This window comes from Centruroides sculpturatus, unplaced genomic scaffold, assembly GCF_000671375.1.
Source record: "Centruroides sculpturatus isolate CEXI.00-Female unplaced genomic scaffold, Cexi_2.0 scaffold384, whole genome shotgun sequence".
Lineage (NCBI taxonomy): Eukaryota > Metazoa > Arthropoda > Arachnida > Scorpiones > Buthidae > Centruroides > Centruroides sculpturatus.
The window spans coordinates 445,013-459,396 of NW_019384605.1; the positions used below are offsets into that span (position 1 = coordinate 445,013).

Below are 14,384 nucleotides of genomic sequence, written 5' to 3' on the forward strand. Positions count from 1 at the left end.
TAGCATAGATACTGTATTTCATTAATTATGTCAATCAAGGGACTAAAATGATTGCAACTAAAGATGGGACTATTCAAGTGCAATTGAGAAGTTTGAGAACTGTTCTAATGCAAAAAGTTGTAGTTTCCAAGAATTTATACTAGATATTTGAATACTTTTTCAGATGTGATCCTAGTTCATACAATAGTGAACATTCCAATTTGAGTACCTAAACCTAGTGTTTTGCTCTGCTGTTGGTCTCTTACTGAAATATGATTAGCATTTCCAAGTTGTGTATCTGGCTTCTCGAGAAATTTTCGTGCTCTAATTGATAATTACAGAGATCAAAATTAATAATCAAAATATTAATCAACTTGTTTTCAAATATTCAGTACTAGTCAGTTATTAACTACTCCAGCAAATTGACAGCATTGTGTCATTGAATTACATTTGTTGCTTGAGTTTCTGAGAACCAAGTTTTCAATGGGTCCATCTTTGGTACATGTGAGGCCCTGGGCCAAGAAAAGCTTGGAGGCCCCCTTAAGGAATTCATAATGGAGGATTAATGTTCATAAATTTTTTCAATTAGCTTTCTCTGCTAAACATATTGTTATATTATGTTTGATAAATTTTATTAAACATAATCTTTTGATTGTTTATAATAATTTTATTAATTGTTGCTCTGTTCAATTTTGCATATTTTTGAGGTCTCAAATGCTTGGAAGCCCAGTTTTCAAAAACATCTTAAAATTTGAATATAAATAGTGAGATCCATATATTTGGGATTTCTAAAGTAGGTTTGTTACAGGATTCTAATGTAGATACAGTATATATAATGCTTTCCAAATGAAGATAGATTTGCACTCAAACACATTGTTTGATTAATGATGTTTTGGTCCATAAAGGAATAAGATCATGATCCAATATATTTTTAGATAATTCTGTGATATGTTTGCTCTTCTCAATATCCCTCTGATGTTCTATCAGACAACATAAAAGTTTTCTGTTTGTAGCACCTATATTATATTGCCTTGTGTCTGTGCTTGTTTGTAATGACTGATATTTTTTCAATATTAGAGAAGTCAGGCATTTATATGATCCATTTACAACAAAGTAATCTGTATAATGGTGGCTGAGGCTTGATTGGGAGTATAAGACCATATTTTTAAAAACCCTTGCAATTCGTAATGTTAAGTATGGAATGGATGGGCTTGCAAATATTAATTTTTCATTTCTGTTGTGGGAGGAAAGAGGAACTATAACCATGACTTTTGATGTAACAGAATAAATAATTTTGAAATTCATTTAATTACAGAAAATTAGTTTCTAAATCAGCAATTTTTCATTATAAGTCTAAGAAGTTGAGAGATCCATTAAATCCTTGATTTACTGTTATTGATTTTAGTATGTGTGGACTATTTAATACTGTTTATTTTGAAAAGAAGTGTGGATTATAAGATTATAAGGACACTTTTTTTTGAAGAGTTAAAATTTCTTGACTTTTTTCCCAATTCATTTTTAAGGTTTTGATAATTTAGAATGCCACTGAGACAGATAAAAACAATTAAAATTTATTTATTACATTGAAAGACAAACTATACAAAAAGCATTTTCTTGAGAGACTTACAAACATACAAGGTTTTTCATAAAATACCTGCAATTAAAAAACTGAAATATAGTTAACATAATTTGAAGGTTTAATAATTATCATTAATTCATTCAATAGTATTTGCAATATGGTCATTAACAATAACATTTATCAATTACTTGTATTTCATGCTAGATAATCAATTACGTTGAAATGACAATTGATTTCAACATGTGGCTGATAATGTGAAAAGACATCTAATCTTATAAACTTACTGACCTGAAGATATGTCCTAAAACATATCATCAGAATTAGTAAGTGATAACAATAAGCAAATTTTACTGTATACAGGGTGACAGACTACCCATACACCCCTTTTCAAATGAAGGGAAGCCAGCTTCATTGAAATTCCTAAAAATGTTGCTAAGTAAATCATATACACTCTCGAATGTTGATATTTTAAACTTCATATTTTTTAAATGTTGCATCAAAAAAATACCAGAAATGACTATCCAGGCCAAAAGTTGAAGTTTAATCCAAATTAATTATTTTTTTTAAGACAATTTTTTCTGAAAACACCTCCATTAATCATAAAATGATCTTGAAATTGTGATGCAAAGAATAAAATAATTAATATATATATATTATGTAATAAAAATATTTTGTGACATTATGTTATACAGTCGACCTCCCCTATAACACGGTAGATACATTCCGTTCTTTATGAATCCATTTTGTACGAGTCCTTGCCAATCACAGCCCGGCACGTATGCACTTTACGGACTACTGCTGCTTGAAAGGTTTTCTTCCATAAAATTAATCGATTCCTAGACTAATTCGACTCAATATTTCCAAAATACGTGTATTTTTTTGGGAATAATCCGTATAAACTATGCTATAAACAAAAAATTGTAGGATTACTTACCAAGTGTGCACCATTTGACATTGCCATTGCTTAAGCTTGTTTTCGTCGTGGAGCAGCGCACCAAACGGTGGCCGTGATTTCTGATAAGTTATTTTTCTGCAAAAACTTCGTTGAACTTTGGACACATCATTAATATAAATAATTTTTATGGCCGTTGAATAAGAAATGTTTCTTTCACAAGAAATGTATAAAATTAGTGCTGTATTAGACTTATGGTACCTAATTTATGTACTATACAGACGATAGTAAACTCAACTTACTCGCCTAAACTCTCCGTAGTGTGGCGCTGGACGGTGGAAAGTAGTTCGGCTGCCCGATGACGTTTTACCGAATTATAGGAGTTTTTTTACCATGTTTGTACGGATACCATTGCAATTTTTTTGCCGTCATATAGGAATCCGAACTGTAGGAACCTGTGTTATAGGGGGAGTCGACTGTATATATATAACAGTAAGAAAATATATCTTAACATATCACTGATGTAGGCAAAACATAAAAAAATGTTGCCACAATAATCATATGTAATTAATTGATGCTGAACTAACAGAAATAGTTACTACTGTTACATAGTATTTTTGTTCATGTAAAAACTCTTCTGGCATAATCTGTTGACACTGATTTTAATTGTTTTTGATCAAAATATTCAAACTAAGCACTGTTCTTACCAAAGCAAGCATCTATTCTGCTTGAAAAAGAATTCATTGCTAAAAGAACTTTGTAGGACATGATTACATAGACCACTGACACCTTTGATATGCAGTAACTGTAAATGTAAATGTTTACATCTGTTGACATTGTCACAATATTTTTCAGTTGGCTGAATATTCAAAGAAGTGGCTTGTAATAAGGTTTTGTCAAGAAGGAATGTTCATCACACTTTCAACATCATTTTACAGTCAATGGAGGTAATTAATTTTTTCTGAAACATTTTATTTTTTTAGATTTTGATTAAATTTTAAAAAATACTGTGTTCTGACTAAAAATTTCAACTTATAGTATTGGCTGTAAATGGTGTTGAAATGTTGAAAGTGTGATGAACATTCCCATGCCAAAAGTTGAAAATATGAGATAGTATTTGACAGAGCACACTTGATTTGCTTATCAAAATTTTTACGATTTTTGATTAACCTCACTTTCCTTCATTTTAAAAGGAATGATAAATCAATTTTTTGTGTAAACAAAATGTTATGAGGTTTCTTAAAAGTTCTTTTGGATAAAAAGAGAAAAATCCTCTGCAGACTGGACTGTTCTGTAACCCAAAATACTGAAAGAATTGGATTTTTTGTAATTTAACATAATATACACCTGACAACAAAGTTGAAACTAAACTTGATCAAAGTTGATACATTACACCCAACATAATGATGATGATAGATATTTAAAGGCCTTGGAGATCTTTAAAGCATGTCAGTTAGACAACTGTGTTAACCATAAAAAGACAAAATACAAATTTTGTAAGCATGGCAGGCACACTTTGATCCAACTTAACACCCTACTCCTGCCTATTTCCACCTTTGCATTCCTGGTTGGTTCAGTCATATTTATAACCTACAGGGGTCATGCTGGAAAAACAGCAGAATGTCATCACATCACACAGAAAGTAGGAAGTGACATTGAGAACTGAAGGCAGTTTTTATGCAATGCCATATAACATTTCCAGGCCGGGGAATTTTTGGGGTAAAATTTTTTCACTTTGATCTTTTTTTCAGTAGACTAAAGCATAAAAATTTTGACATGACAGAACATGTGAAATACTACTAAAAAATTTGATCATAATGCTTAAATTAATAATTCCAAATAATACAAATAGGAATCATTTTTGAATAATGTAAGTGACAGCTTAACATGTTACTTTTGCTTTCCAGACTCCAAACTGATAAGGCTACCAGCACCTGCATTAAATTTGAAGTGGCAAAAAACTTTTAAAATCAACCATTTTGCTAGTTTTTTCTTTTATAAATTTGAACAGATTATGAAAAAATTCTGCAGAATTTGAATTAAAATTTAAATGGTTCAGGGGTCACCCTGGAAAATTTAAATCTTTAAACCTGTTGTAAATGTTCATATTCTGTTAAAATATTACACTACAAAACAACTTAAGTCCTCTCAGTAGCTTATTTTGGAGAAATGGGAATATGTTTGTGTAGTAAATATTGATGCCATGTCCAATAATGATTCATTCTGATAAAAAGTTAATCTTGATTTCCAAAAATTAACTATTGAAGATAAGAAAAAATTTATATTACAAAGTTGAAAGTTGTGTGTCTTTGCATATGTAGACTAATGAACATCAACTCCACTTTTTTGCTGGGAAAGATCATAACTATGCACTAAACAAGTTGTTTCAAATTTACAAAATATGATTTTTGAAATATCTTGTTCAACAGAAGTAAGTATATGGGAATATGAAACAAATTAGTTTTAACACATATATATTTTCATTGTATTACTATTAAGCTGTACAAGACAAGTTCATCAATTCATAGCTTTCTGAAGGAAGAGATATAAAAATAGTTATAATGATTATGTATCACAAAAAAAATATTCTGAAGCATACAGTTTTATGATTTTTATTAAATAATAAAATAGCATACAGTAGATCCTCTATAAAACGGGTTCATATAATATGGATTTGTATATAACAGCAAAAAAATTGTGATCGTATTTGTATAAATACGCTAAAAGAGACTCATATAATATCGTAAAATGTCATCGCCAACTCATGTCATGACAAGATTGGTCGAATCTAGACCAATAGCAGATATTGCACAAACCGTGGACCTACTAAAAACCATTTGTTATTTAATGTCCATAAAAATTATATTTATATTAATGATGTCTCCAAAATTAAGTTATTTTTCTGTGAAAAATTCACTGATCAGAAAAAATGCGCCTGCTGTTCAACACGCCACTCCGCGACGAAAACAAGTTTAAGCAATGGCTTCTTTGAACGGTGCACACTCGGTAAGTAATCCTACAATTTTTTGTTTATAGCATAGTTTATACTGATTATTCCCAAAAAATTATACGTGTTTTGGAAATGTTGAGTCAAATAAGTCTAGAATTGATTAATTATATGGAAGAAAACCTTTCAAACAGCCATAGTCTCTAAACTGCACATGTGCCAGGCTGTGATTGGCTCATGTATTTAAGTGATCGTAAAACACGCATTCATATAAAATGGAACCTATCTATTGTATTTTGTTCAGTAAATCAATAAACAATAATTCAATGTTATTTTAAAAAATTATTATAACAGATCAATTTTCATTGAGTTAGTAGTCATCTTCCTCTAAAAATACTTTTGTAAATTGGCATTAAGGTAACAGAAAAATTAGTTTAAACATACATTAATTACTTACTAAATTTTTTCTATATAATTTCCAGGAAAAGTTCCAAATAATCCAGTACGCATAGATGTTCCCACAAACCATCCATCATCACATTTCTCTACAACATATACTACATCCCCCTCTTTTAACTCCAGTTCATCATCATTTTGTGGCTTGTAGGCATATAAGGCTTGATAACTAAAAAATAAGTTAATTTTTATATAACTCAAAAATAATGAATACAAAATTTGCTATTATTTTACATAAAATAATTGACAATGTTTCAAAATACATATAGTTAGAAACTGGTTTGAGTGTTTTTGTATACATTTAGACTTATAAGCATAGATTTATCTATATATAGATGCTTGGGTACATGAAAAATCATTTTAAAATTTTTAGAAAAGAGTCTAGTTCAGTGTAGATTAAATAAACCCCAAGAACAAAAACATCATTACAAAATGCATATAATAATTTCCTAACCTGGCAACACTTTTCATGCAGTGAGTAACCATTACTTTTGAAAATTATTTGATAACTAAGTATAGCAGATTCCTGTGTGGATATGTAACAATGTGGATATGTTCTGCATTATAGGAAATCACATTATATGAGACATGCATTGTCAGACAATTTTATGCAAGTTTAAACTTGTTTCTGAGTTCCAGCACTGATTGCATATTGCTAATGAGATATCTATCTATCTATCCCATTGAATGCGTGTCCGTCCATCCACGTAATGGTATGCCAAAAACGGGCACTAGAGGCACCCTAGCGATGATTTTAAATTAACAATAAATTATTATTATTTGTTTCTGAGTTCCAGCACTGATTGCATATTGCTAATGAGATATCTATCTATCTATCCCATTGAATGCGTGTCCGTCCATCCACGTAATGGTATGCCAAAAACGGGCACTAGAGGCACCCTAGCGATGATTTTAAATTAACAATAAATTATTATTATTTGTAATAAGAATTATTATTTGTATATACTATATATATATATATATATATATATATTATATATTTGTAATAAGAATTTATTATTGATATGAATTTATTATTTATACCTTGATCCTTATGCTGCACGTTTACAACATCCCGTGACTCAGTGAACGTCGCGCATTGACTCACAGGAAATTTGTTGAAAAAATGGCAGATACATTTAAAATCGAGGTTTACGAGCAAAGGTAAATAAACAAATTAAACTATTTTAAAGTATTTATAGAATGTTTAATAGGAAGAAATGTAGATCCATATGACGCGATTGGGACTTTAATAGAGCTGTAGAGCATATTGATAGAAACAAAAAAGTCAAAGGAACCGTGCCTCATGGGAATTTGTAAAGAACGCTCACTAAGGGGCGTCCGGGCTACTAGTTTGAAACTAATTCACATGATTTTATTGTTTGCAATGTGTTAATTAACTTGTTTTGAAGAAGCTTTCTTTTTATAAAGGAAAAAACAAGTACAGTATAGATATATAATATTTTTAAAAATTTATTTAAGAAACATTTGCTAATAGTGGTATAATTTATGTTTTATGTTTTAACCATGCATACTGGAAGAAAACATATAACCTCTAGATGATACAATTAGAATTTTGTACAGTAAACTCTCTTATAATATGATGAAAAAATTGCAAATACTTGTAATACTTGTACAAATTTCTATAGTTTAATTTTAGATGTGAACATAGCAGAATAAAAACATATATGAATCTACTGTGTATACAGTAGGTTCAAACTGCCAATAGAGTAACATTGAATGATGGAAATGTCATATTGATAAAATAATGCAGAATTATATATTGTAAGTATATTTTGAAACACTTTTTACTGAATATCATCAGATCATAGTAATCTATTAGAAAATAAATTAATACTTCTTAACATAACCATAGCCAAGAGGCCCAATGGATCTGGGTCCCTTGAATGTTTATAAATTTTTCCAATTTCTAACAAAAAATATTGAATTAACTTTCTCATATATTCCAATATAATTGTAAAAAACGATGGAGTCAGATATCGCATGGAGAATCAACACAAAACAAAAGAACAGAATGATACAGTTCACAGTATCAAACAGCTTGCTTAAACTCATCCTCAGTTGGTGATGTTCTAAAACAAATCAAATTCTAGTTTAATTCATGTAAATACAAAAGATATTTCAGGTATTGTATTTGACATTCCCTTTTGAGTTTACCATTTTGTTTTTCTGTAGTTTGCTTCTATGCAAACATTTCATGTCAGTGATTTTACAATATAAGATATGATAGGAAAGTTCAAAGAATTTATCATTGTTTCCTTTTCTAATATATAAAAAATATCTATTGTCAATACTACTAAATTGATAAATTTAAAATTAATGATTGAGTGAAATTATTACCATTAAAATTATCTTAAATGATGATGATGTTATAAGTTAATTTTGAATGATATTTATTATAAAAGTTTTAAGTTAAATTTTAAAATTTGAATATAACTATGAGGAGCATTGCTCAGACTATACATCCAGTCTGTAAAGACAGGATAAATTACATTTTCAGAAGATAAGATAGTGGTGTTTTGCCAATTGAATCATGGAACAATAATAAATGCAGATAGGAATTCTGAGACCTTTAAAAAATTATAACAAGTTATTCAAAACAAACCATAAGGACAACAGAGTTTTGGTATTATGTTACTTCACAACAATGCATAAGCAAACTGTTGACCAGTTCTGCTGAAAAATATTCCATCACTCACTTTATAACCACAATGCAATTGCAACTGTTTCTGCATTTGAAGACATGTTTAACAGTGAATTGACAGCTGGTGACAGATATCAATAAAGAGATAAAAAAAAGCTTGTGCTCTGATATGAAAAGCAGGTAAGTACATATGTGAAATTTTGACAATAAAGAAATGACCACAAAAGATACAAATAAAACATTTTGAACTATTGAAAATTGCTTTCCAAATGCACCTCATATTAGTAAATTAAGAGGAAAATCATTGATAAAGGTCAGATAATGGGATGAAAACTGGCCCAAAAGTAGATGTCAGCAAATGATTAATTACTATTCAATATTGGAGCATATTTTTTGAGATTAAAAATTAAAAAGTCACATTTATATACATAAAAATATTCTGTGTGTCAATTCAAGTAAGTAATTAACGATCTTAAATTTAATCTCGAAAGCTTAGCAGAAGAAAGTATGAGAAGATTGTTTCAATTTTTCATCTAATCTTGTCTGAAAGAAAAAGAATATGATAACACTATAGAATTATATGAAAATATAAAAAAACAGCAGCAAAGGAAGTTGTAGGACAAGTCAAAGAATTTGGAAAAACTTTTAAAAAATTCTGGAGGGACAAAGAGGTAGAAAATATGATACAACAAAAATAAAAAAACTTAGAAAATCAACAAAAAAAAATTAATTCTGGAAAAGAAAAGATTGGGTTGGGATAGAAATTGTAGAGAAATAGAAACATATATAGGAGGAAGAAAATGCACTGAAGCATGGAAATTTATAAAAAATGTTAGAAATGAAAGTAATAGTAATAACGGACAGTTTATCTCAGTTAAACAATGGGAAGAATATTATAAAAATTTATTAACAGAAGATATAATTCAATTTATGACAGAAGATATAAACATAGAAAAAGATGTACCAATTCATTTAGAGAGAAAACAGATTAAACAAGCATGTAAGAAACTGAAGAATAATAGAGCAAGTGGTCTTGGAGGAATACTAGCAGAACTGATAAAAAATGAAACAAAAATTATTTAGAATGACGACAAAATTATTTGAAAGGTGTCTTAATGGAGAAGACATTCCAAAAGAAATGTCAAAAAGCCAATTTTCCAATCTATAAAAAAGGAGGCAAGCAAAAATGTGAGAACTATCGAGGAATTACAGTAACAGCAACATTTAGTAGATTATATGGACAAATAATAATAGATCTAATTGAAGACGAATATCAAACAAAAGAAAAAGAAGAGCATAGTGGATTCAGAACAGGAAGATCATGTATGGACAATATTTTCTATATAAAATAGATTATGAAAAAAAGATCAACAAATAAGTTTATAAATAGCAACAGGACAGGAGACTTAACAAAGACATATGATAATATCCCAACATCAAAACTATGAGAGACATTAAAAGAGAAATATTAATAGCACACTTATTAAAGCAGTTAAAGAATTTTATTTTTGTTATGGATTTTCTATATAAGTTGGAAGAAAAATATCAAAAGGACTAAGACAGGAATGTTGTATCTCACGAACTTTAAAATCTACATAGGAGGAGCATTGAAAATATGGAAAAACAAATGTTGTAATATTGGAATAGATATTAACGGTAAGCCTATGTTTACATTGCAATTCACAGATGATCAGGAATACATGTCAAGAAAAATAAAAGGAGTATTTTAAAGGAGATTTATATATAAACATGAGTAAAACAAAATTTTTATGCTTAGGAGGGAAGGAGAAAAGATTGAGGGATGTGAGCATTACAATTATCTTGGAATACAAATTCATCAGAGAGCAGTTAAAAGATTAAATGGAATATGGTGGAGTGAAGAAATAACTAGATCAAGAAAAAAGTATATAATGCTATTGTTAAAAGCATTCTATTATATGGAGCAGAGGCATGGAGAATGACTGGGGAAGAGAAGAGAAAAGTAACATTCGTTGAAATAGATGCATTGAGAAGATTGTGCAGAATCTTGATAAGAGAAAGAATAACTAATGAGAGGATCAAAGACCTAATGGGATTGAAGGAAACAACTTATTTGGTTTGGATATGCGAAAAGAATGAGTGATGGGAGACCTCCGAAAATGTCAATGGAAAACATTCCACAAAAAAAGAAAGAGAGGAAGACCCAGGCAAACTTGGTATGATGGAGTAAAGTTAGCATGTAGTGAAAACAGGATTAAAGAGGAATGGTGTGTGGATAGAGAGAGATGAAGAGGGTTCCTGGAGGTTGGAAGGCAATGTCAGACACCATATATTGAATATAGATAGACATAGAGTACTATAAAGATTCATAGAAATTTTTGAAATTGTCACAATGTTCAGTTTTCATTTGAATTTTGTGCCAAAAAAATTTTTAACATCTTATGTATGTGATTTTTGAAGTTTCAAAAAATTGTTTTCATACATAATCACAAGTTTTGTGAAAACTTCAATTTTCAATAATTAATCATTCATTGATACCTACTTTTGGGTCAATTTTCATGCTTATCCTGCTATGGCCTTTAAAAATTCTATTATATCCTTCAAATAACTTTAAATTAACCAACTTACGGTGAAACTCTGTTATTGTTATATTCAGATTCCATAAAGTTAAATTTTGTGAGAGTGTTCCTTGATGGAAGTACTTCATTAACTGGAAATGCCTAGTCAAAAATTAAAAAGTTCTATTAATACTAACCCAGCAGAAGAAATAGAAAATTACTAAGCTGTATTTTAATATGTTTTTAAAATTTAAATGAACAACCTTTTCATTTTTTATGATTTCTGCATCTTCAATATCATTTCTGTTTATATCTACTTCATTTCTCCCATTTCTTTCAGGACTTCTGAGCATTTAATGATTTAATTTTGTTAAAAATTTTACTAATTATTATATTAAGTTTATAATTTATATACTTACAATGTAGAAGATGGCATTAATGGTTTTGATGGTTTTGCTATTACAAAATAATAAAAATTATTTTTAATTTCATAATTATTTCAAAACGTTCAGAAAGAAAATTGTAGCACAACAATACCAGAATATTCAGATTCAGAAACTAACTCTACATAAGAAATAGGAAATATTCCAGTTTTTCCATTCATATTTCCTTCATACCAATTGCTATCCACCTCTCTTATTAAAGATACCATATCATCCTGAAAAATCAATATATATTTGTTAATTTAAATATTTAATTTGAATATTTTTGTTTTAAGTATTGAATAAAACTCTTACTTTATACAAAGTCAATTCAACTTGATTTTTGGCAATAAAATCAAATTTTGCACGTGCCCATCCTTTGATGTATTTTTTTGATAACCTCTGTGAAGATTTTGATGAAACTGGCTACAAGGGGAAAAAAGCATGAAAGTATGTAAAAAAGGCAATGCATCTCCTTAAAAGTAGACAATACTACACAATTTGCTTATACCTCAGCATAACTGACTGGAAAAATGCCAGTTTTTCCATCAATTTTTCCTTCATACCAGTTTTTATCTATTCTCCTCTGAATATTAACAACATCACCTTTCTTCAAAGAGAGTTCTCTATACAGAAAAAAACAATAAATATTTTAGTTTTACAACAGCAGTTTAATCAATGGTATTATAAAAAATGATTACCTTGATGATTGTGCAATAAAATCATATAAAATAACAACCTTATTTGGAGAAACAGGTACATTTTGTAATGAAAGTGAACTATTTCCAATTGGTGATTTGCTTGGAGACTGCCTACAAAGTTATTAAAAACTGGTAAGAAAGTTTACTATTGAGAAATATCAGTAATCTCTAAATTATTCTAGTAGAAAAGCTTAATATATACAGTAGACTATATTTTTACAGCCAAATTAATTTCTGGACAACATTATAAATCAAATCAAATCAGACCTTCAATACATTGAGTCTAAAGACTCAATGTACTGAGTCTTTAGACTCAATGTATTGAAGACCTTCAATACATTGTTCTCAATGTATTGAAGGTCTGTTTCTGAAAATACTGTTTTTTGTTGTTGTTTTTGGCCACTCTAGTGTGGTATTACATAATATGATTGTATGAAATGTTTTCTTTATAAGAGAAAATTTATACTAATTATAAAAGCTGAAAGCCTTACAATAAGCATTCATAAAGTAGTAATCTATTATATATTCAAAAAATAATATTTTATGATAAAATTTTTTAAATTAGATTATGATAAGAATTTGATTTAGTCATGTTATAGAATCAAAAAAGATTAAATAAATAAACAATTCTTTATTAAAATGTATTTGATTTATTAACACTATGAATTTATCAAACATATTTTAATACCCTAATGAATAAGTAGATGTCTAGATCAATATTTTCCAATTACTGTGTATTGATGATGAATGAAACAGGAAAAAATCTGATTCAATAAGCAATTTTATTTTTCCTGTTGAAACTACTTGCACTGCTTAAAATATGCAGAAGCAGTCTCCACTTGACTTTGCCTCCCTCTACATCAAACACAAACTGATAACTTTGATTCATTTTGTCTCTCTATGATCCATTTACTTATTGCAATTTATTTATTTTATCATAAATATTTTTCTGTTATTTAAGAAATACAGAATTTTATTCTCCTAATGTAGGAATTTCATTACAAGTACTAAATGCTATTTAGAGTAAATCAGTTAAAGTAGTGTTTGGACTTATTAAACAATGATAATGAATTAATCTAAATTAATTTCAAATCACCAATGCCATTTGTAGAAATTGATCATTTGAAAATTTGTTACAATAAACCAGTTATGCAGTTGTGTTATCATCCAAACACAACAGACAGACCAATCTCAAAATTTTTCAAAACTGCATACAACTGGTTAAAGTTTAAAAAACAGTGTTAACAACTCTACATTTGCAACGGTTCTAACGGTTCTAAAAATGTCAGTTTATTATTCAAATTACTCAGAGACTGGTTTTTTGGCTCATTTATTTAAAAAAATAAAATCAGGAAGTTATTATAATTGTCTTAAACTGACTTAAGTCTATAAAATATACTTGAATAGTAACTAACAACAATTTACAGATTAAATACGTTTTTAATACATAATTAAATAATTTAATTTAAGTTTTAATCAGAAATTCACCCAACTCATTAAGGAAATTATGACACTAGGTAATTAATTAATTTTAATAAATTCTTAATAATGACTTAAAATGAATGATTATTTAATTACATTAAATAATTTATATTAAAATCTAATTTTACTTAATTATCATAATTAAAAATATCACTAGATTATTTTCAAGCATACTAATGTGAGAATTTTCTATACCTTATATTATCTTCACATTTATTTAAAATTACATCATCCAACTTGGTAAGAAAATCCTAAAATCAGTATTAAAAGAATTCTATAATAAGAGTATCATTAACAAATCAATACAAGTAACAATAAAACTATTTACATCTTGCAATTTATGTTTACTACTTTCAGGTCTTTTGACATTTTGAACTGGACTATGTAACGGTGATGTGTATCTTTGAGAGTCATCTGTAACAATTTATTTTCTTTTATTTCACATATTTAACAGTAAAGGAAAATCATTCAATTTGTAAGTTATTTAGTTATTTTACATTAAGAATATTAACCATCTTGACTGTAGTTTTATATGCATAAAAATGGCATAGCTATTGGACAAGTTAGGAAGTTTTAAAAATGGCAGTTAAAATTATATCTACTATTATAAAGTTATACTTTATTTCACATTATAAAATAATAAATTATTATACTATTATATTTTTGAGGTCTCAAATGCTTGGAAGCCCAGTTTTCAAAAACATCTTAAAATTTGAATATAAAT

The 14,384-nt window shown here is 28.3% G+C and overlaps 1 protein-coding gene across 1 annotated transcript in view; it reads right to left on the minus strand.

The window, feature by feature from the left end:
• Positions 1-1,536: 1,536 nt before the first annotated feature.
• The window catches only part of LOC111625148, a 49,101-nt gene continuing 36,253 nt past the window's right edge, over positions 1,537-14,384 (minus strand). The window contains exons 18-28 of the mRNA XM_023368194.1: positions 13,989-14,084; positions 13,856-13,911; positions 12,179-12,289; positions 11,989-12,103; positions 11,793-11,903; positions 11,593-11,713; positions 11,475-11,511; positions 11,319-11,400; positions 11,126-11,217; positions 5,855-6,022; positions 1,537-1,647 (exon numbers count right to left, since the gene is read on the minus strand). Coding sequence (XP_023223962.1) covers positions 1,623-1,647; positions 5,855-6,022; positions 11,126-11,217; positions 11,319-11,400; positions 11,475-11,511; positions 11,593-11,713; positions 11,793-11,903; positions 11,989-12,103; positions 12,179-12,289; positions 13,856-13,911; positions 13,989-14,084 — 1,014 coding nt within the window. The 3' untranslated portion in view covers positions 1,537-1,622. The remainder of the gene's footprint in view (positions 1,648-5,854; positions 6,023-11,125; positions 11,218-11,318; positions 11,401-11,474; positions 11,512-11,592; positions 11,714-11,792; positions 11,904-11,988; positions 12,104-12,178; positions 12,290-13,855; positions 13,912-13,988; positions 14,085-14,384) is intronic.